The 24162-nt window shown below is 32.4% G+C and overlaps 2 protein-coding genes across 6 annotated transcripts in view; one reads left to right on the top strand and one right to left on the bottom strand.

The window, feature by feature from the left end:
* LOC134546226 (cell division cycle protein 27 homolog) overlaps positions 1-24162 on the bottom strand; it is a 106986-nt gene that overhangs the window by 78082 nt on the left and 4742 nt on the right. Inside the window, exons 2-7 of one of the 2 annotated variants that reach the window (XM_063388859.1) lie at positions 17970-18045; positions 17712-17859; positions 10695-11090; positions 10225-10407; positions 9189-9345; positions 644-823 (exon numbers count right to left, since the gene is read on the bottom strand). In XM_063388859.1, coding sequence (XP_063244929.1) covers positions 644-823; positions 9189-9345; positions 10225-10407; positions 10695-11090; positions 17712-17859; positions 17970-18045 — 1140 coding nt within the window. Of the gene's footprint in view, positions 1-643; positions 827-9188; positions 9346-10224; positions 10408-10694; positions 11091-17711; positions 17860-17969; positions 18046-24162 lie in introns of both variants that reach the window. The other variant, XM_063388858.1, reaches the window with a different exon arrangement.
* Positions 1748-8668, top strand: LOC134546227 (uncharacterized). Of its 4 annotated transcripts, XM_063388861.1 has the most exons (7): positions 1748-2228; positions 2758-2900; positions 4267-4476; positions 4600-4871; positions 6074-6210; positions 6302-6505; positions 7662-8668. In XM_063388861.1, the coding sequence occupies exons 3-7, from the start codon at positions 4365-4367 to the stop codon at positions 7885-7887; spliced, it is 951 nt and encodes a 316-aa protein (XP_063244931.1). In that variant the 5' UTR covers positions 1748-2228; positions 2758-2900; positions 4267-4364; the 3' UTR covers positions 7888-8668. The 4 variants fall into 4 exon arrangements, 2 of the variants coding, with proteins under 2 accessions (XP_063244931.1, XP_063244930.1); XM_063388860.1 differs by having other exon boundaries at positions 4267-4871; XR_010079109.1 differs by lacking the exon at positions 6302-6505 and having other exon boundaries at positions 1749-2228; positions 4267-4871.

Consider the following 24162-nt stretch of genomic DNA (forward strand, 5'->3'; position numbering starts at 1 on the left):
CCCATTTACGTCGTAGAAGCCACAGCCGCCACATTTTTAAATGAAATGTCCAATTTTTTTCTCCTATAGGAACCTAACTGAGAGTATTAAAGCCAACGCAAAATATACAATATGCATTAAAAAATAATGCCATGTATTTAAAAGCTTTCATTGTAAATTTTTTTCTGATTATTTATATTTTGGTGTCAAAACTTTCAATGTTTAGACAGTTCCTGAAAATTATTTATAAAAACCGCTACCTTCGTTAAATCCAAATTTGGAAAATTGGAGGTTTAGTGTATGCTGTTTGGCAGAACCTTGCATAAACAAGCTTGCTTGTGCTTACAGGACAAAATATTCTTTCTTTTGAGCAAACAATTATTTCATAGAACTGTAAGGATTTATTTTAGCATATGACTTCTTTCTTTCTTTATTTTTTTTTGAAAAATCAAACACCTTTCACTGTAACAATTTATCAGTACAACTGACGAATAGCCTGACGAAAATCTAGGTATTTGCCAATGAGCACACCCTATTGCATGCCGTGAATGTACACATGAAATTAAATGGTCCCTTGTAAGCTGCCTTGCAAGGATCCTGCTTTAATTATTTTAAAGTCAGGCCGTGCCCCTATAACTTAAACAGTATTTCAGATTGACCTCACCTTGACGGAGTAGCTGTTGCTGAACAGCCGCGAGCTCCTGCGCACATTCTGGCTGGGCTGCAGTGGCGGCGTGGCCACAGGCTGGCTGGGCGACGACGGGATGTTGGAGTTGCCGGTGTTGCCCGACTGGCTGAACACCGGCTTGCTCAGCTGCAGCGGCGTCTCCTTGCGGCTGATCAGCTGCTGTGGTCGGGGGAGAACCAACAAGCTGGCTCAAACACTCGTCCTTTCCTTCAAGTCAGGAGACTTCAATTCAACCAAAAATTAACGAATATCAGTTCCCACCATCTTCACGTTTTTAAATATTTTTTCCCAGATTGCTATTCTGGGTGTCCACAAAATTTGTAGCAAAATTTCCCTGACTTTTCCTTGACAAAAATTTTGAATTTCTTATAATATATTTTTTTAAATAATTTACCTGTGTTGCAATTTTCTGAAATTAATAAAGAAACTTCCTACTCCTATAGCTGGACTAGTTCTCTCATCACTTTCTTTATTTCAAAGAGAACCTTGCGTACACCATTTTATAGCGTGTACGACTATGTAATAAAACACTAACTGAAATAAAAAATGCCTTCATAGTCTGGATGATAGCAGAATAGAGATTGACATTTTCCCCTCAAATAATTATTACAATATGTGATTTCCATAACTTTTCTGGCATTTCATGTAAAATAACTGTCTTCCCCTAACAAATTCCATCTTTCCTGACTTTTCCTTAATATTCATTGACTTTCCAATATATAGTCCATCCACGGTAACCTCCTACTTTTTTAAACGAACCTTTGAAAAAACACACCAGGATGCAGCATGTTTGGTTCGTTTGCAAAAATACTTTCCATCATATGCATATTAAACATGCATTAACACTAAATTACCGTATAATGATGTTAAATAAAATTTTACAAAAAAAGTAACTATCTATGTACAATATTATTAATATTAATGATCTCGCATGTGTGTAAATGAAACAGTGAGAGAAGTGGTGTGTTGGCAATGATTAGAACGAAATAGTTCCATAGCCAAAATATATATTTTTTGACTTTCCGCGTGTATTTAAGAATTTGTTTGGGTATTTGTTAAGTTTGAACATTTTTTTAAATCTCTGGTGAAATAAAAATGTTATGTTAACGGTAAAAAAATATTACGTGCCGAAACCGTGGTCGCGCATTAATAATGTTAATAGTCACTTGTTTGTTTTCTCTTTCAGCCGTTTGTCTGCAGTCTGCAGTCTGTACGCCATATTGCAGTGTGTTTTAATATATTACTGACCGTGAAATAACGTACAGTTTGTGTTTCAGGATTTTGTGTTAATATTGTGTATTTTAACTTTGTTATATTATTTATTATCTACTATTGTAATGATGGAGTTTGTTATCGTTTTGATATTTTGTGTGGTTCTTGTGATTGCTGTAATGGTAATTGGTTCCGGGATGGGGAAAGCTACTTCGTCGCAGCGTCAGATGGACATCATTAACGTCGCTCAGAACTTATATGTTTTAATTAGAAAAGGCGACTTGAAGAAATGTGACGTTACGCAGACGACCGCGTTTCTTCTCAACATCGCAAAGTCAACTGTTCTCAAGTAAGTAGGCTTTTTTCGTATTCATGCACGTAAAAAAAATATCGACTGTGTCCTAAGTATTGTCGGCCTGTGTTTTAACTCACGAGTTTTTTTGTGTTTTATTTCCAATTTATATTTTTTGGTGTGAGACAACACCGCCATGTGGCGTCTCTGTTGAAAAGTTAACCTAAAATCATATTAGGCCTACTCAGGTCCTAACAATAACAATATAGGCACTTTCAAGTATTTTTATGGGTGTGATACACGTTTGTTTATAACGATGTTTATAAACTTTATGATAGGTTTAACTATAACATAAGGGAGTGATTTTATAATTTGCATTTAATTAGTTTTTCATCTGTTTGGGAGATCACAAAATAAATAAAAAAACACTTCATTAATTTCGTGGACAAAGTCTGTCATGTTTCCATTTAGTGACCACAAAGCAAATATTTGTGACAAAATGCCATATTTGGAACACTGCCTAACTGCGTATTGTGAACGGGTCCCCGGAAGTTTTATGACAAATGTTTTTTTTTTTTTTGGTTAGGTACTACAAGAAAGACATTGAAGAAGTTTCAACACCAGGAAAAAAGAGGAAAAAAAGGCCACAGGAAGGAAAGTCACTTGACACAGTCGACGATTTCACAGTAAATGCAATCAGGAATGCAATTTACAGGATGTACGCTGAAGGTAAAAATTTGATACTGAAGAGTAGTTTCAATATCACTGGGGTAGGCCCTACTTAATTGTATTCATTTCATATATCCATATGCAGATTGACCGGTTCAGTTTTTTTCCGATATCATCTGTCCTTTAAAAATACTTAACATTTTTGGGTGGTTTGTTAGGTTTCTTTATTGATATGGTATTGATATATAGAATATTGTGCAACATATGAAATAGGTACACGTCCTTTTAAGGTTAGGTTAAAGATAGAAAGAAAATTGTTACATTCTAAAACTACAAGTAATGTTTATATCGTTATACACAGTATACATATTAAATAACCTCAACTTTTATGATGTATCAGAAGGTTAAATAATGACTATTTCCAGTATCAATAATATCCAGTTGTGCGCTTTAGCAGTAATTGGTTACAAATTAGTGAGTTGTGGTCTAAGCAAGCATGGTTATTAAAAAAAAATTGGGATACTTAATTGGCTAAATTGTACTGTGTGGCAGGGTCCAGTACAATATATATTCTATTGCAAAATAGTGTCATGCCCTGCCTAACCCTTTAGAAAATATAGGGGTATTGTTATTTTATAAACAATAGGCCTACTTCATTGTAATGAAGTATCATATGAAAACACAACTTAGCCAGACAAACTGTGTGTTAGTGTATGAAGTAACAGAAGGTTATAAAACAGTAAAAGTTTAGTATCGCGTATCCGATTCGATACATTGATCCTGATCGCATGATCCTGCAAATATTGATCCTGTGATTGATGATGCTTGCTTTTCTAATTTATTACGTTTAAAAATCCTGTACAAAACCAAAACTAAAAACCTGTGATGTAGTAATGAGTTATGATTTAAAGTTGAATAATAATGAAAATATATATATGTTTTATTAAACTTATGATAATTATTCTTGCTATACCACAATATTTGATTATGTTCAGGATCTTTGATCTGAATAAATGAAAAAAAGCATGCACCACACGATCAATAGGATGTACAGGTTCATGCATAAAGATCTAGGGATCACATGGGATACACGATACAAAACATTTACCTACAACACAGTGTAGAGCTTGTAACTTATTGATTGCTAAATTGAATGCTGAAATACTAATGTTTTACACAACTTCAATACAAACGCGCAATATAATCGTCATATCATTGCAGACAAAAATACTGCAATGTAGAATTCCTCTAAGCAAACTACAAAATTTAAATTAATTTAAAAGTAATTTTGAAATGTAAGTTTATTAAAACTATTTAATAAATGTAAATTGTGCACTTAAATTATCTTCTACGGGGTTGTGGTTTCGCTTAGTTTTGTGTACCTCTGTTATTTCATGTATTGTTAATGTATGCAATAAATTTACAGGTTTGAATGTTACAGTCGACACCATTTTGAAATAAATCAGGGAAAGACAAATAGATTATTATGGTGGAAGATCAAGTCTTCATAAATTGTTAAAGAAGATGGGATTTTCATGGACAACTGTTGATGGACGAAAAGCTTTGATAGAGAATGAAAACATAGTATTGCAGCGAATAGATTTCTTGAGAAAGTATAAAGAAGAAAAAGAAAGAGGTGCCAATTTCATATTTGTTGATGAAACATGGATTTTCCAGAGAGGCAAGGCATTAATTTATTTGAAAATTTGTTCTGTGGTCCAATACAAAGTATTTCATTTCCATTTCATATATTTTTCAGGAACTGTATCAAAGTCATGGCAGGACAAGAGTCTACAATCTGCGAAGAGACGTACTGTTGGAGATGGTAAAAGGTTTATTGTTGTTAATGCTGGAGGGCGCACTGGCTTTGTGCCAGGAGCAGGATTACTTTTTGTTTCAGGTCAGAAGACTGCAGACTACCATGGCGAGATGAATGGGGAAACTTTCTTGATGTGGTTTGAAGACATGTTGGTGCATCTTGAGGAACCCAGTGTCATCATAATGGACAATGCTTCATATCACAGCACCCAGGTATGTGCAATGGTAAAGCAGTGTCTTTTTATTGCTCAAATTGTAATGTGAAAAATTTACATGTGTTTATTATTGTGTATAAGTACGAATATTCGAGACTAATACATTTTGCCAGCAATAATTGTTATCTTAATAGTATGCCTACACTACATTTTTATAAACTATAATGTTTGAGCTGAAATTGAATACACACACACACAGATATATATATATATATATATATATATATATATATATATATATATATATATATATAATGTAATTGAATTACATTGTAGTGCAAACTAATTTAGTAGAGGGTTTGAAATACCAAATAAATTTTTTTTATTGCAAACAGCATTTGAAAATGACATAATTACTTGTTTGGTAAAAGGACCCACTTTATGAATGCTCTGTTGCCCTACTTAATAAATTAAAATAATATTTTCAAAAAAATTTCTAGTCACTAAACTAACATGCTTTGTTAAATTTAGAAATTCATTACGACAATATGCCAAAACACATGTTTGCTTTGCATAAGTACAGTAGAACCCTGTTATAATTTGTTTTTAAGGGGCTACAAGAAAAAAAAACATAAGCAGGAAATTCAATTTAGTACTTTTTAGTGTGGATTTATTGCCAATGGACTCAACAAGCTGCATAAAGATATATTTGATGCTCCAATTTGCTTGTAGCAAGCCAAAAACAATTTTTCTTTAACATCATGGTGCTTCCAGCTTCTATCTGCTTTGTCTTTACTTACACATTGTCTCATTGCTGTAAAATTATCATAATTCACGACAGTGTTTACAGTGGAAATGCTTAAGTCCAGTTCTTTTGCCACTTGAACATGTGATTTAAGTGAATACATTTGAAAACACACAGAATGGCTAAAAATTTATGAATTTATTTGTTTTCCAAGGGTGTCAACAGGCAGTTAACTGCTAACATACACATATACATAGACAGTATAGACAAAGGCTTTTAATTTTTTTCGTCTTCTAAAATTTTATGAAGTGAACATTACAAGCACGAAACGCATAATTTGTGAAACATTATATCCAGGAATTAAAAACATTGTCCTTATAGGGAAAATATTGGACTTGAAAAATAATACATTATAGGCAGGAAAACTTTATAAGCAGTAAAATTGTAACAGGGTTCTACTGTCATGAATTCTTATCAGCTACTTGAGTATTTAGTTAAATGTTGGCATAACGTAGGTTGAGAAAACACCTACAACGAACTGGACCAAGGCTGCACTGATCGCGTGGCTGGAGAAGAATGGGATAAAACATGAAAATAATTTGTTGAAAGTGGAGCTGCTGAGAATAGCTAAACAAAACAAGCCCCGAATACGGTATATTATTTCGTTTTTTTCACAGCATTTCTTTAAAAGTGAGATAGTTGCAAAAAATTACGTATACACCTTGTTCTAACACACTTTTCAGATATGAGGTAGACGAGTTGGCTCGTTACTATGGCCACGAAATTCTACGACTCCCACCCTATCACTGCCACTATAATGCAATCGAACTAGTTTGGGCTCAATGTAAACACCATTACAATAGTAACGTGGGGCGGGCCAAGAGATTTGACAATGATGCAGTTGCAGCCATCTGGAAAGAGGCTCTTGATGCTTCCACACCAGAGAGGTATTTTCATGTTGCATGACCAATGGGGTATTCCTTTTGAAGTAGAAATTGTTTTATTTTCCTGTAGAACATTCCTCAAGCTTCAGCAAAACCCTTACCATACATTTTTACATAATACGTAAGTATTGTTGCCTAGCAGCCTGGTCCTACCATTCCTTTTGATAACTTTGTGTGCTAGTGTGTGTATAGTGTGATTATCATTTTGTGTATATTCATATACCAGTAATACAGTTTTAAAACAATTGATAAAAATAAGTGGTTTGAATTTGTGTAGTTGTCGTTTTGAAAATGTGTTGCATGTATGTGTTTGTGTTCGTGTTTGTGTTTGTGTTTGTAATTTTATTCCCATGTGATTCATACATATCTGTGTAGTTTCTAGATCTAACAGTGGTGACTTATTTGCAAGGTTTTTTTTTTTTTTTGTAATTGCAGTCCATTTGCAATTGTTTCATTTCCATAAATAGTTTTGTATTTATTAGTAATTGTGATATTACTTTCTGTTATGCTTAATCTTGTGTCAATGACTTTAAAGTTATGGTGGGTTCAGTGCTGTAGGCAGATTTCAATATTCAGATAAAATTTCAACGTAGAGAATTTTGAATATTTTCATCTAGCGAACTTGAATAGGTATTTACACATGTAGTTCTTGCACATTAGTATTTTCAAAAGTTATGTTATTATAGTGAAATACATATACAGTAAATCATCAAAACTATTCAAAAAATTAAATTTTCGCTATATCTCACTGTTTTTGTCTGGGACAAATTTTAACCAAAAACAAACACAAAACTTATGAAATAAATATTTTATCATATGCATTCTAAGCCTTTATTGATAACATATATAATATTTACAGCTTTATTATATCTTGAATAAACCACTATAATTTTTTTTTTCAGATAACATAAAACAAAACATGTTACTTCAAGTATTAAATAATAGCTTTGATAGTTGAGGAAAACACATTAAATGAGTTTTGTTGTGTTTAAAAATAGTTTCTTGTGGAGTGAGTTCAAAATTGTATGTAATAAAGAGCATGCCATGCATTGTTTACTATGCCGTTTTGACAGAAACAAACATATTTTGTTATAGAGTGGTTTTTGCTATAAACAGGTCATTTATATAGAGGTTTTACTGTATACATTAATTTTTTTAGATGGGCGAGGTGTGTGGATCACGTGGAGAAGCTAATTCAAGCAGACTGGGAGAGAGAAGTCCACATAGACAGCGGCACCATTCCTCCACTCATCATCCACCTCGGCGAGGATAGTTCAAGTGAAGACAGTGACAGCGAAGAATTTGAGGTTACGACACAGCAAGTAGATGGAGACAGTGAAGTACTGGCAGTTCCTCTTGATGATTTACCCGGGTGTTCTTATTGAGGTCTGTATGTAATAAACACCTGGGCAACTGTAAGTATTGGGGTTTGAAACATTTTTTTTTCTTTTATGCATTCCCATTAAGTATGTTGATTACTGGAACTTTATGTATTAACTTTATATTACACGTATTATGAAATTAATAATAAATTTCATTTCTGGATTCGTATAGGTGTATGTGAAACATTTTATTTTGTTGTGTGTCTTCATTTTTCAGTGAACTTACTTGGAAAACAAAAAGCCAGTCCCCATCCAGGGCCACAAATAAATAATGCATATAAGTGGTATAGAAATTACTGTCAATTCTTCACCACAATTTTACTGTTCATAAAATTATGATTTTGTCTAATAAGTATACTCAGGAAAATGTATATAACCATATTTTTATTTGTGGCCTTAACCGGCAAAATGGTAGGGGTTTATTAAATAAAAGAAGAAAATTCATTTTTAAATGTTTTCATCTGAATTTGTTAATTTTATTAAACCTTCAATCCTTAGTCTTTTCCAGATTGCTTAGATGGACAGCCATATGTATAATTTACAATACTTTTTTTTTCAGATGCAGAAAACTGTGTTGAACTGTACTAAATGATGATATTTATTGCTTACATAAATGTTGTAAATTTATATATTCTCCTAAAAATTTACTTTAAATTATATGTTTTTTCTTTAGCTAACAAACTTATTTTTTAATATTTTTACCATTGGGTATCATAAATAATGTTATGAACATATACATGTATACTTAGATCATATTCAAATTACTTATATATATATATATATATATATATATATATATATATATATATATATATATATATATATATATATACATACATACACACATTGTTTTGACAGCTGGTGATTGTAAACAAACCATTTGACATTTGTCACATGGCAATGTTTTTGTTTACATACGGCGGAAGGATACATAGTGACATTAAAGTAGATCCGGTGAAAAGCAGGGCTTCAGAAAAGTAGGAGGTTACCGTGGATGGACTATACACTGTATATGTGCCCAGGTATGCGCCCCTTTAAAGACATTAAGGTCTCATTCCATTTAAATTGCATTACATAAACTGGTAAAAATAAATAAAATTAATTTTACGTCACAAACCTCTTCGTCTCCAAATAATCCTCGCAATCTCCCAAACTCAAAGACGATGCACTTTTGAATTGAGCAGATACAAAAAGATAGAATGTAGACCATATTTGAATATCAATACTGCCATGCAGTTATACACACGAGCATGAGTCATTAACATACTGCATGCCTACTGATGGAAAAATAAATGGGCACATACCCCAACATGGGCCCGGAGACTGCTGACTCTCTTAGCCAGGCTCTTCTGGTCGTTGGCTTCCATGAGAGTCGACGGAGGAACGCTCGGGGAGAGAACTGCTAGTGCCTTTTGCAGAGAGTCGTCCGAACCGGTGTTGTCCAGTGGGAGGAAACCAAAACTGAAATAAGGAAGGAAAAATAATATACAAGTTATTCGGTTTGAATCCTTATTAAAAAATACAATATTCACTAAACATTTTGTCATTTGATGAATGCATGTCATGCTCATGGCAGATAGTAGGAAAATAAGCTGCTGCTAATTTATTTTTCTTCATTTTTTGTTGAGGTCTAGGAAAGATTTTTCACCCACTTACGCTTTCATTACAACTTTGATGTCATATTTTATACAAGCTGGATGTTATCAGCCCCAGTAATTGTTTTATAAAGAATTATTACAGTTTTTTGTGAATTTCTGACCTTTAAAGTTATTTGAAATTAATTAACAAGCCCCAATGAATTTCACACAGCCAACATAGATGCAATGAAGTTATTTTAAAAAAAACCTTATTCTGTTCAAATATTTCTGTAAAAAAATTTACAGTTTTTCCTTCTTTAAAACTTGAATTTAAGGCCAATATATGTATTTTTTAAAATAATTTGTAAAAATAAAATTTTTAAAATAGGTTAATTAATAATTTCATTATTAGGATTGTACTGGTATCATCTCAAAAGTAAATAAAATATATTTAACTTAAGTTTTACTACACTACAACATGTAAAGTACAAACAATCTCATGAATGTTATTTGAAATTTACTAGTCTTTTATTTCATCAATAAGCAAAATATTTTTTATTTTAAATATTCAATTAAAAACTTTAAAAAAAAAACTTTTTGGGCTGATAAGATAGCAAGGAAAGATGAACCTGAGTGAATTTGGTGAGGACAGAATAGGACCGATGTTTTTGATAAGTAAAGGACATATCCGGGATTGATGACTTAAAACAAATGCAGTGACAAGGTGACGTAGCACGGTGCAGTAATCCAGACAGAGCCATACCTAGGAGTATTTACGCCACTGAACAGGTTCCTGAACTTCCCGTTCTTCCCGCGGGCAGAGGTGAAGGTTGGTAGAGCTGAGTGGGTGCTGTTGAGGGCAACTGCAAGTGGGCTCTCGTCCAGCACAAACGACCGTGCGTTGCCCAATGTCGAATTGAAACAGTTCAACACCTGGATAGGTGTGCTGGAACCAAAATGCAACTGTCAACCTTGGTTCTTAAGTGAAAGAAAACATTTGCTAATCCACAGCATATTTAAGTATTTCAATTTTGACCATTTTAGTTTTATGTTGAGTACACTAATTGGAAGGTGGCCCATGCAATTATAAAAAGAGATCATTTTTTAGTTCAATGTAGCCACACATTTATAAGGGTACCAACAATATCTGCTAAATCTTACGTACAGAAACATGTCAAACATTAATTCTCAATTCTGTTTTAAAAAAATAATCATAGCTTAAATTACACTCACCTATTGATAGGGTCAGTATTATTGGCTGGACTGCTAGTGTTGCTCATATTAGGACAGCCACTCAAATATCCACAGCTATTTACAAAACTCAACACAGGATTCACACCATAACACATCGAAAAATTATCCAAATTTGAAACTTCAAAAGTTCGAACGGGGTCCGGCTTCTCGCCGCGGTTGCAAAGTTCTTCAAAAGCAGACCACAGAAAGGGATTCAGCTTGAGCGCTTTGCGATACGCTTCAGAGGCTCTCTTCGAGCGCTCTGTCTGTGCGCATATACGAGCATATATTAGTAGTACAAAGCACGCTTGCTCGCCGAAATCTGATACAATTTCTTCTACTGTGCGCATTCTAATGAAGTCTCCCCCGGTGATAATAGTTTCTGCTTCAGAGATTCTGGAAGTACAAACCATTGTGCTAAATAACAAAAACATAAGTCAATAGATTGATACAAGAAGCAAAAATGAATTATTCAGACAGGAATCCTAATGCCAGAACTTGAAAATTGATGAAATGTACAACCATATCTACATAAATAAAAATATAGATTACTGTTTGTTCAAAATCTAAAATCTCTGAAAGTTCATCATAGATTGCTTTGAAATTTTGACACGACATTGCATTCAAATATGCACATGTTTTTATATACCTATGTCACAGTGACAGGTAATAAGATTGATAAAAAATAGACAGGTAAAAAGATCATTTTTAATATTTTTATTGCTATATTGAATTGTATAGATATATGTACATATATATAGAGGGAGACACATAAAGATTAAGCGATAGATATATATAGTTAGAGAGATAGAGATATACAGAGAGATAGATGCTTTGTATACCTTGCTTTGAGTACCTATTCCAAACAAATTACAAAAAATTGATTGAGGAAAATCAAAGCATGTCGAGCATTAGCTAGCATTAAAATATGTTGAAAATAATTCTGAAATAATAATTTTCAGTTATCTAGATTTATAATACGCTTTTATAATTTTCAGTTCTATATTTCATAGTGTTTCAGTTCCATGTCTAAACAATACCTATTAAACACAAGACTATATGCATTAGGATGCCAGAAATAAAATAAAAACTGCACTCACTCAAATACTTCCATCTTCTCATGCAAATCTTGCCCATTATTCTGACACAACCCATATTGTCTAAATAGAAAATATTCTGGCTGTTCTTCCATGTTTTTATGCTTGCAAGAAATTATAGCATACTTGTACAATGTTTTGCAGACACAATAAAAATTATTTGTAAAGACTACGCTGCTTCAAAACCATAATAACATTCCATAAAATATTAACTGAAAGTTAAAAAACTGTAATGATTAAACAACCAGACATGTCCCACATCGTAAGAGCAGCCACACAACATATATATATATATATATATTAGATAACCAAATAAAATTTCTGCTCGGAATAAACAAACCAAGCTAAAAAAAAAGTTAATTGTCACCAATTAAACCCTCTTAACCAAATTTAACAATAAGGAAGAAGATGACATGAAAAGCCTGCTACTATAAACACACATACTACAATAACAGTTTGTGCTGATTCAAACCATTTTTTATTCAACATTTAAAAAAAATCACTACACATTTACTGCTTACAACTGACTGAATATTTATCTAGTAAAAGGTGAAATATATTTATTTTAACTAGGTTTCATTCTGTTAATGAGATTGTTAGAAAAGGTAACAATAAGCTCACCAGGCAAAAAACTAGTCACCCCTGGATAAATCATTACAAGCATCAATTAATACAGTGGACTTAACCGTCTGGATTAAGTTCAAAAGTGAGTCCACGCGGTTGTGCAGGTACGACACATCGAGGTTAAGCCACTCGCTGAGGATTTGATCGTGCAATTCTGCCAAATTGTGGGGATGCTGATGTGTGGATTTTACCCGCTGTTACAGCATGTCCTACTGATTTACAACGGGGTTCAAGTCAGGTGATTTTGCAGGCCAATTGAGATGTAATAGGGTGGGGGAGTTTTGATAAAACCAGTCACATATGCGTCCAGCCCGATAAACTTTGCTGTTGACACCTTGAAAACCTGGGGTATACTCATCATGAATGTTTAAGTAAACATGTTGGTTCATGTAAGTGGTCACCGCAGTGAGTAGGCCCAATCCATGATACAAATAGCAACACTGACCCTCCTCTGGCTTGAACCTGACCTTGCACACATCCAGGATAAAATGCTTCATTTGGCCTTCAGTGAACTCTTATGACATGCATCATTGGAATACAGGCAAAAACATGATTCTTCAGACCACATTACGTTCCGCCAGTCGACTACTGTCCACATTCAATGATTTCTAGCCCATTAAATATGTGCAGCTTATGTGCCTGTGTGAGCAATGGCCTCTTGCGAGGTGACTTGACTCCAAATGTTCACTGCATGCAGTTCCTGTTGCAATGTTCTCTCGCTAACAGGTTGGGATGGACCTTCATTCACTGAATGAAACAATTCCTGTCGGGTTTGGAAGTGATTTTGATTCACAAACCGTGAAATGCATCTCCGGTTCCTCTCAGTCAGGATCTTATTCCAACCACAATTGTGACGTGTTTCGTGGCCACGTGTAGTACACCACTGCTTGTAGACACATTGAACAGTCTGTGCGAAACACCAACAAATCCAACAACTTCACGCACCATATGGCCATGGGCATGGCCAAACACGATTGCCCCTTTTTGCCACTGTCTGCTTGAAACGTCAATGTCTTAATGATCGCTACTGCCATATGCTCACGTAGAGGCAGTGTACGTGCAGTTGAGCACAGATCTCATTCACTGCACCATCTGTACAGGCTAAACGATCCATCTGTGTGTGCGCAATAAGGTGACTAAATTTTTGTCAGATGAGCTTATGTACCAGGTATACTGAGAAAAATCAGCCATTGCCTATAGCAGGGATCCAGATTAAAAAATTCAAAATTATGTAATGTATCAAAAAAATTTCTCTCTTATTTCAATACACTAGAACCTCGATAATCCGAGCTGGATGGGACCGGGGCCAACTCGGATTATCAGAACCTCGGATTATTGGAAATACGAATAAAAACACGCAAAATCAATTTCTAATACATATGTCGATGTTTTAATAAAAAGAAAATACAAACATATTTAAAGGCAGAATAGAAATATATACATAATTATTATTTTTTAAAATAATCGATTATTGTTTTTTGTTTTTTTAATGCTCCTCGCTTCTCAGCTGCTCGTGTGCTCCACTTCTTAAAAAACATTACGTCATTTGGCGTGACGTCATTTTGCTGCTCCACGTATTCGAGTGCCTTTTCTAAGCATAGAAACCCATCTGCATGGCTAATTTTTTTGTTGGTTTCTTCTTCCTCTTGTTCGTATTTTTCGGTGTCCTCATCCCGTTTGTTGACCATTTCAATAATTTTCTCATCCGTCAATTCTTCAATTTCATCACTGTCTAACCACTTCTTAACCTCTTCAGCACTGGATTCCATTTCGCAGCCAGGGATTGCCACCATTAAATTCAATAGAGTCATATTATCACAGTCATCTTCAACTGTTTCTTCTTCTTCACTTTGTGAAACTCTGAGTTTTATAAGTATGACCAGGATTTCTGTATAGTTTCCTGTTTAATTTCTGACCACGCATCAACTAACCAATAGATAACGTCCTTTATATTAACTGTTTTTAGCATATCTACTAATAAAATTTCTTCTTCTTGCAAAATATATGTCAGAAGCATGTGTCTGTACTTTTTCTTTATTGTCGCAATGACGCCTTGTTCCATAGGTTGAATGAGGCTAGTCAGATTTGGGGGCAGGCAAACAGTTTTAATTTCATCACTTGAAAGCTCTTCTACGTTTGGATGGGATGAAGCGTTGTCAATAACCAACAGTGCTTTTCTCGGTAATTGTCGTTCTTTTAAAAAAGTTTCTACTGAAGGAACAAATTCATCGAAGAACCAATTTTTAAAAATGGTCGTATTCATCCACGACTTCTTTTGATTTTTGTATGCGACGGGTAGTGTGTTCATATTTACATTTTTAAAAGCTCTAGGTTTTTTGACTTTCCTATCACCAAGGGACGAAGCTTATGTGTCCCAGAGGCATTGGAACATGGCAGAACAGTAATTCGTTCCTTGCTCTTTTATGCCCAGGAGCGGAAATTTCGTCTTTGGATGCTAGACTCTTGTCAGGTATCATTTTAAAATTTAACCCAGTCTCGTCACAGTTATATAATTGATCATTTGTGTAGCCCCCTTCTTCATCATGCTTTGAAATTTTTGAACGTAGTTTTCAGCACCAGCAGCATCAGCTGAAAGCTTTTCTCCTGTGATATGCAATTGCCGCACACCGTATCTCTTTTTCCATTTATCCAGCCATCCTTTACTGGCATTAAAATTGCTTTCACCTTCTTGTAATTTATTACGAAAATACTGCGCTTTTTCTTGTAATATAGGCCCAGAAAGAGGGACACCTTTTTGCCGCTGTGCTAAAAACCATGAAAACAAAGCTTCACTTGTTTTTTCGTACTCACTTTTTTTCATACGAGATCTGGATGTTGTAGCCTGAGAAAGATTTTTTTGAGTTTGCCATAACTCCAATTTCTGTCTGTTGCGCCTCCAGTCACCCACAGTAACAGCACTCACTCCTAAATCACGCGCAATTGTTTTTAGCGGCTCACCTTTATCAACCCGCGTCAGCGCTTCTAATTTATCACTTAATGATATTTCAGTATGTTTTCTTTTACTCATACTGGTTCGTAATAGAACTGGGACGTAACTACATAGATGTGCTCACGGCGAAGAACTTATGGGAACTAAAAATTGCCCTCTGGTGGGAACGCGGGGAAGTGACGAGGGGGCGGAGGATCTAGGCCGACGGAGAAAAGGGGTTTCCCCCAATGTTCTAAAAATAGATTCTTGCGACTTCTGACAGGGGTGGGCCGCTACCTGCTATGTACAGTCACTTACCCAACTCACCCCATCGGGCCTTCCTCCTCAACATAGCCCTGGCCGTCCCTACATGTATGTGTGTTTACAAAATTCGTATTTTTTTCTTTATCATAACCCCCGAAACTGACTCGGATTATTGGGAACTCGGATTATCGGAGCTCGGATTATCGAGACCCTAGTGTACTTATAATCTTACTGTTATCTGCACCAATGAAAAACTCAAAATGATGTTTTATTTTATATTATCATCCTAACATCTAAGTATGTAATTTGAGGCATTGACATTGTAAAGGAGATAAGTGCCATATATCACCACACTGCCATTTCCCCAGGAAAATAAGGATCTACTGAAGATGCAAAAGTGAACATGAACCAAAAATACCACAAATTTCATCATAATACAACATAATAAGTCAGTGGTAGTGTATTTATAATCCGCAATTGGTTATTCATTTCCTGGAAATAAAATAAAAAAGCATTAATGGCACTTAACTTACCTCCTTTTCATTGCCAATGCCCCATTTAATATCAGTTAATAGTTCATATAATTTTAAGGTTCTTAGTGGCCTATAATTGCTGGATCACTGACAGAGAAAACTATATCGGCCTACTTGAATGAATGTACATTTGAATCTGTGGACCCATATTTGTAGAAATTTATAACACAAAAAAAATAATGATTTCATTGATAGTTTATTTATTTTCACCATGCCCACCATCATTTGGGAAACTTTTAAGGTGGACACAACATAAAAAATACCATCAAACAAATATGTATATGAATGCAGGCACTGCATGTAGGTAAGCTCAGAATGCAATCACAGATAGGCAATACATACATGCAGACATTACAAACAGACAGGACAGACACAAAGGACAAAAAACAACTAAGCACATATACAATCAACAACTTGAACAACACAAGATTTTACAAATACTTAATGGTAAGACATAGAATACGAAAATAAAAAATAGAAATAGAACAAATATAGACATCAAAGATCATAATATAATGCTTATAATTCTTTGAAAATTGATCATTCATCAACAACAATTTTGCAAATGCAAATTTTGCATCCATGCAAATTAAAATCAGCAGACACTACATTTTTCCTAATTAATATAATCATGTTAAGGCACAAATTTGGGTAATTTTAGTTGTTGAAATGCAACTAATTAAAAATTTTGAAACATGAGTTTGAAGATCTTAAAGAATTCATATTTTCCCCTACAAGAAAATGAAATTGCATAGCAACGGATATGCATCAGATGTCTATGGTTTGTCCAAATTAATAATAATATATAAGTGAGTATGCTCTATGATCCCATAATATTTCAATATTGAAGAGCATCATAGAAATATAAAAAAGATTTGAAATATGCAAATTTGACTTAAAAAATAAACTACAAAAATAAAGTGAAAAGGCTGAGGACTGTGCATTGGCAATGTAATGCTTATGGGTATAATGCCCGGTACATATTTCTGCACAGGTATTTCAGTTACTAGTCAAGATAAAACTAGAAGAATATTGTTGGTCATATTCTGTATCAGACCTTGTCTGAGATGAATCATTTCCTGCCAAATGCTGCAATGCATGGCAGAATCTCAGACCGATCCATCTACAAAAGTGAGTGCTGTTTTAAAGTGATTTGACATTCTAACCAATGGTTCTAAATAAGTTTATAACTTATATTTTTGTGGCAAATGCAAAACCATATCTACCTATTACAAATTTTTTAGTTCTAAGCAATGGGAAAGCATGCTCACAAAATATGACACAAAAACTTTAATGAACTATAGATAGTAATTCTTAAATGAAAACTATTATAGCTCTTTTGAAAAAGCTGCATGTTGTTTACTCCTGGGCCAAATTCAGTTTGGCATCAGTAAAGTTGAAAGGAAATCTGTCTACATGACTTTAAACAGTAGAATTGATTATTACTTATCATGGAACGATTCTGTGTTGAAAAATTTTACTCAAAGAGACTATGTAGACTAGGAATATACAAAACTAGGGGCTAAAAAGGAATGCCTGTAAATGCAAACGAATTAAGACATCAACTTACTTCTGAAGGTCCAGACAACATTTGGCTAGAAGATATCTGCACTGAGGCGAAGAGAGTTTCTTATCATGAAGGATTGCGTAGGCTTGCCATGTTTTCCCTGAACGATAATAGCACGTAGCCAGCAAAAACATAGACTCTTCTGATTCAACTGAAAAAAATAATAATAAATAAAGTATAATACATACATTAAAAACAGCTTCAAATATTCACAACTTTCATTTAAAATTATAATAATTCAGACAAGGAATAACTTCCTACCTTCAGCATACAGACGTTCTGCTAGAAATATGGCATCAGGATAAGCGTAATGATTTAAACAGTGCCAAATAGTGGCCTGAAACAAAAAAGAGAAGTTACTTTCAAATAAAATAACAGTGTGTATATTATTAATATAATAAACACTTTGGAAATGTACTTCTTTAAAGTATTGTTGCAGACCAACAAAAATATTTAAGTACCTACTTCTTTCACAACACAGAAAAAACCTGCATACTCATGTGAATGCCTACCCCACCCCCCCAAACATATGCACATATGCATATGCATGTTTTTTTAGTCAGTCTTGATGACAAGGTTTCAGGAAACAGTTTTTAAAACATCCCTATTATTTCCATTATATAAAGCCGCTCGCTGATTTTATCAGTAAGTATTTTCCTTCCTGTTTGTCCATTTATGTTTTCATTATTTATTTTACTGTAGGGGTTTTTCTTGTGATTCTGACTTAATTATTTACCAAAATTACTGTGTAGTCAACCACCACCATTAGATACTTTATTAAAGGGGGGGAGGGGGGGGGGGGCAAAGAAAACACCTGTAAAAGTTTGTTTTTACATACAAAAAAATTTTTTAGAGCATAGCCTTTAGGCAAAAGTAGATTTTTAGTGCCTACTTAATCAGGAAATGTTCTGAAAATTTCTATAAACTTCTGGAACATTTTAAAAACCTAATATACATGGCATCCTATATGTTCTCTAAAATTCCAAAATGATTGATAAAATATTTTCTTATATTCCATGCAATGAAAATGTTTCCAATGTTTTAAATCATTGCATCCAGCGCTGAATAGCTTACAACAAATTTCATATTATGCCTATTAAAGTTTTTTTTCACCTTCAAACACTATTTTCCATCCCTTGCACTAATATGTGGTCATATAAAAATTAATTTTAAACCAAAGTTTAAGATAACATTACAATTTTTTTTAAACAAATTCAAATGAATTTGATAGTAAAGAAGTTTTTTTTTTTTATTTCAACCTCTGTTTTTATGGTAACAGTTAGTTTAATCAAAAATTGTTTCATCCAAAGGTTTTAGATAAAGTTTAGAATTTTTGCAATAATTTATAACAGATTTGATATTATACCTAATAAAAAAGTTATGATTTTTTTTTTCTCTTTCAGTAAATGGTATGGAATTTATATTTAATATTTTATATTCCAACCCCTGGTTTCCTGAAACCCTTACATTAATGTTTCGTTTTATCAAAAATTGTTTCAGATAAAAGTTTTAGATAATCTTTAGAAGATTTACAATTAATTGTTATAAATTTTATAGTTTACCTAATTTGGCAGTTGTGAATTTTTTTTTACCTTTAACCCCTTTTATTTCATCCTTAGCAGCAACAGTTGGTTGTATCAAAAATTGTTTCAGACAAAAGTTTTAATAATATTTATAAGGTTTACAACCAATTTAAAAAGATTTGATAGTATACTTACTAAGGTAGTTATTAATTTTTTTGTCCTTCAACCCCTGTTATTTTCCACCAGATGCAGTAATGGTTAGCGTATAAAAAATTTAGGACGAAAGTTGTAGATCGTATTTTAAGATTTCACAATAAAGAAGAACTGATAAATATCATACATGGTACAGAACAGATATTATGATTTTTTTTTTATTTTTAACCCTGTTTTTTTCAACTCTTGCAAGCATGGTCTGTCTTTAAAAAATATTAAAAGTTTTAGAAAAAAAATATAAGATTTACAAACAATTCAAAAAGATTTGATGGTGTGCCTACTAAGGGAGTTATAAATTTGTAAGGCCTCCAACACTTGTTTTTTCCACCCCTTGCAGTTATGGTTGGTCATATCTAAAATTTATTTAGACAAAGGTTTTTTGTATTAGTCTACAAGTTATGATATGATCCAAAGGATGACATTTTTCATATTATGGAAATTAAAGAGAGTTAACTGTGTTTCAAAACACCTTTACCATTTCTACCTCTTTGGTCGACTTTTCCCATAAACGAGCTTGAACCAGATTTTCAATTACTATATTTTATGGACCTGTTTGGAAGGGACTTGCAAAATTACGGCAGTTATTGTGTCCTTAAAAAGGTGATATATTTATACATACATACATATATACATAAATACATGCATGCATTCATACATACATACATACATACATACATACATAAATAAACTTTTGAGTTGATGGTTTTGGGGTATAGGGACCATGAAATGAGAATGCATATAAAAAATTTCGAGAAGTAGCAACATAGTAAGGCTATATAAGTAGTACTTCTTTGAAACCTACCTAACAGACTAAGAAACTTGATATTTAAAAAAAACATGGGGAGTTAAAATAATTTAAAGTAACTAAATAAATATTAATCAATGCTACAAACTAGCAAAGCCTCCTCACAATGAAGTTTCTTGAAAAAAATATTAAGAAATTACTAATTCAAGAGTTTTCAATATAATTTAACACATAATATAACTGCTGTGGAGTTTAGCTGCTCTTTTGATTGTAAGTGAAATATCAGACAAAGTAATTTTTTTCCTGATTTACAATAATTATTAATTACTTAGCTAGTTCCCTGTGGTATGTCAATTTAACGACCAGTAATATTTTACATTCTCATGTGCCCCCTTCTTCACAACACATTCACATATACAATGTAGTCACGTGATACCACTGCTACTATCTGGTTACCACAAATGTATATTTTGAAGTCATGTAATATAGGGCTTATATGTTTCTATTATATCTTATGAAGTTTATTGTATAGTATTTAATTTTCATTTCATGTAATTTTATAAAAAAAATTTAATATTTTTTTTATAAATTAATTTTCTAAGTTTTTGTTCTTATTTACTTAACCGATGTTACTAAATAATTTAAGGTTGATAAAACCCACTAATTGTGAGGTGCTATGAAGTAGAGGAAAATAGTGCATTTTCTAACATATTGATGGTTAAAATTCTTAGGATAGCTATGATTATAATCCAAACTTTCCCTAAAATATCATTAAAGAGGAGAAAGGAATTTTAAGGGTAAATTACATGTGTTAATTGCAATGTATTTACACATATGTGCCATTTTTATTCCTAGAGCACAATTAGTAGGCACACTTATCTACCAGCAGCACATTAACAGTGCAATCAAAATACTAACTACAAGATTAATTTACATTAGGTATTAACTTATTTGAGTAGGTAGGTATAGTGTTTTCATCACAACAATTTTAAACAGTTTTCTAATTTTTTTTAATAATAATTTTTACCAGTACTGATATTTTCCCTTATCTTCATAGCCCTCCCAATTAGGTATACATTTCTTAAACTTAAGTCTGAATCAAAAATTACCCCTATTTAGTAAAACTCAAAAACATAATCTTCAAAATTACAAATTGGTGTTCCCCTTAATTACTTTAATATCACTTTGTAATAAAAACATGATTAATAAAATTAATTTAATCTTAAAACTATTTTGTACTAACAGTAGCTTAAGATATTTACCGCTAACTATAAATATCTTGTTTACTTTTTTTTAGATGTTAGTAGGATATTTGTTTTGGAAGGTAAGATGTGTTTGTGTGATGACTTTTAGTATATTAAGAAATAAAATTATATAAATAATAAAATAATTAGTGGTGAACAAATAAAGAAGAAAGAAATATGGAAAATAAAACATTAATAAAGAAAGTTAACGCAATTGGCTTGCTATAGAGTGACGATATGATGTGAAAGGTATATTCTAAGAACCATGAAGTTAAAGCAATTGATAATATGATTTAAGAGTGGTACATAGTATCTTAACATCAATTAAGGTAAGTAATGTAAAGTATTTTAAAACTTGTTCGAGAAGTTTAGGAGTGTTAAAGATGAAACAAAATCTGTAAAACAAAATGTACCAAATCAGAAACTTTAAAGTGATTCAGGAATATGTGGTAAAGCAAAATGTTTTGTTTAAATTTTTTTTATTAGTAATAAATGTAATAGCATTAGGAATTATATTGTTTTAAAGAATAGAGGAGATATAATGAATGCCATGTAATATGAGTTGGGGAAAGTAGAGTTCAAAATTAGAAAATATAAAGCTTATAATGAATATCATAGTAAATCATTTAGTATAGTGAGTGGAAATGAAAACTGAAAAATGTGGAGGGAGGAGTTTTGAGTAGGTACATAAATAAAGTAGACTATCAGAAATTGTGAACATCGCACAGCAATGTTATTAGAATGTGTATCAAAATTCAGTGGTAGTGATTAAAGTACCTTTATAGTTTTTAGGGCAATAGCGGTTGACTTGTAGTTTAGGGTCTAAAGTGAAAATTAAAGCAGTTTCATCAAACAAATACTATAGCTATACATATTGAAATAAAAGACTACAATTGTAAGAATTCCAGGATGCAACATCAATCTGAAGTATTTTATTTGGTACATTGTATTAAACTACAATTAAAACCATTCTAGTATATATATTTTTGATAACAATATTAATTTTGGTATAGAATATTACACTCACACACACGCCATTAATAAATAAAACCACAAAAAGTCAGTAAAGTAAATAAAGATAAAGAAATTTATAGTTTCCAATAACAAATGGTAGGTATCTAATTGCAAAATATACTAGAATGGTTAAAATTCTAGTATACAATAAGACACCTTAATAAATATGTGTTAGGATTCGTATTATAGGATACCAGAAATGGTAGTATTCAAGCATACTTTACAATACTTTACAAGCATAACTTACACTATACCATTAGAGACCCAACAAGAATAACTTGTACTAGTAAAAAATACTTGATAATATCATAACAAATATAGATAAAAAATTATATTTTTCCTTCAATTGTGTAACTGCAATCTCAGACCATGATGCCGAAGTGATAAAGGTGGATAAACCAAAGCAAGGAGTTTATTATCACGTTTTAACAAAAGTAGAACAGAAAAGAATATTTAGCAAGGAAAATATAACTCGCTTTAATTCACTATTAAATGATGAGACATGGTTTGATGTGTATACACAGTTTGATCCAAATATAGCTTGGAATAAATTCTCAAATATTTTCTTTTTACTTTTTAATAATGTATTCCCTAAACAATTGGTAAGAGAGAATATAACAAAAACAAATAAATGGATGACTAAAGGATTGCAAATCTCATACAATAAACTAAAGACTCTTCATATAGAAAAAAGATCTACAAACAGTAACTTATTAAAGTTATATACAAAGAAATATGAGAAAATTTACCATAAACTTATATTGGAAGCTAAAAAACAGTACAATAGTAAAAAGCTACTATATTCCTCTAATAAAAATAAATAAATGTGGAAATTAATCAATAAGGAAACTAAACAAAGATTAATACATAAAAATATAACTATAAATGTGGATGGCATGGAAATTCGTAATGGTAACCAAATAGCTAATGAATTTAATAATTTTTTTATTACCATACCAAATAAATTAATAAAAGGAGTGAAGACCCCTGATAATCAGCAAAAATTATGTGAAGAATTAAATTTAGAAATGAGGAATACAAATTCCTTATATTTCACCCCAATAACAGAAAAATATATTTTAGAGACTATTGCAAAATTAAAAAACAAAAACTCTCATGGTCTTGATGAAATACCAACCTCACTACTAAAAAAGTGTTCTCATTTTATAAAACTTCCTTTGACATATATATTCAATCTGTGCTTAACTGAAGGTGTTTTCCCAGACAGACTTAAATGGACAAAAATAATTCCTGTATATAAAAAAGGTGCAATAACTGATATGAACAATTACAGACCAATAGCACTTCTATCATCTTTTTCAAAAATATTTGAAAAAATAATCTCAAAACAACTTATATTATATCTAGATAAAAATAACATTATATCTCAGAGTCAATTTGAGTTCCAAAAAGGGAAATCTACAGAACAAGCAGTTTACAAATTCATAGGAAATATTTTAAAAGCTATTGATAAGAAAAACCATATTATGGGCATATTTGCAGATCTTTCCAAAGCATTTGACTGTGTGGACCACTATTTACTATTAAAAAAACTTGAGAGTTATGGCATAAAAGATAAACATTTAAAATTATTTAAATCATATCTACAAGATCGGAAACAAGTAACATTAATACGTCAATGCGATGATAAAGGTACATATACAAATGCTATATCAAAACCTATGACTATTTCAATAGGAGTACCGCAAGCCTCG

The sequence above is a fragment of the Bacillus rossius genome, chromosome 1, assembly GCF_032445375.1.
Source record: "Bacillus rossius redtenbacheri isolate Brsri chromosome 1, Brsri_v3, whole genome shotgun sequence".
NCBI lineage: Eukaryota > Metazoa > Arthropoda > Insecta > Phasmatodea > Bacillidae > Bacillus > Bacillus rossius.

Excerpts from the sequence above, each read along its gene's own strand:
- LOC134546227 (XM_063388860.1), top strand. The coding sequence starts at position 4,365 with ATGGGATTTTCATGGACAACTGTTGATGGACGAAAAGCTTTGATAGAG. Across the intron at positions 6,211-6,301 it reads CAAAACAAGCCCCGAATACG|ATATGAGGTAGACGAGTTGG; the intron begins GTATATTATTTC and ends CACACTTTTCAG. Across the intron at positions 6,506-7,661 it reads GATGCTTCCACACCAGAGAG|ATGGGCGAGGTGTGTGGATC; the intron begins GTATTTTCATGT and ends TAATTTTTTTAG.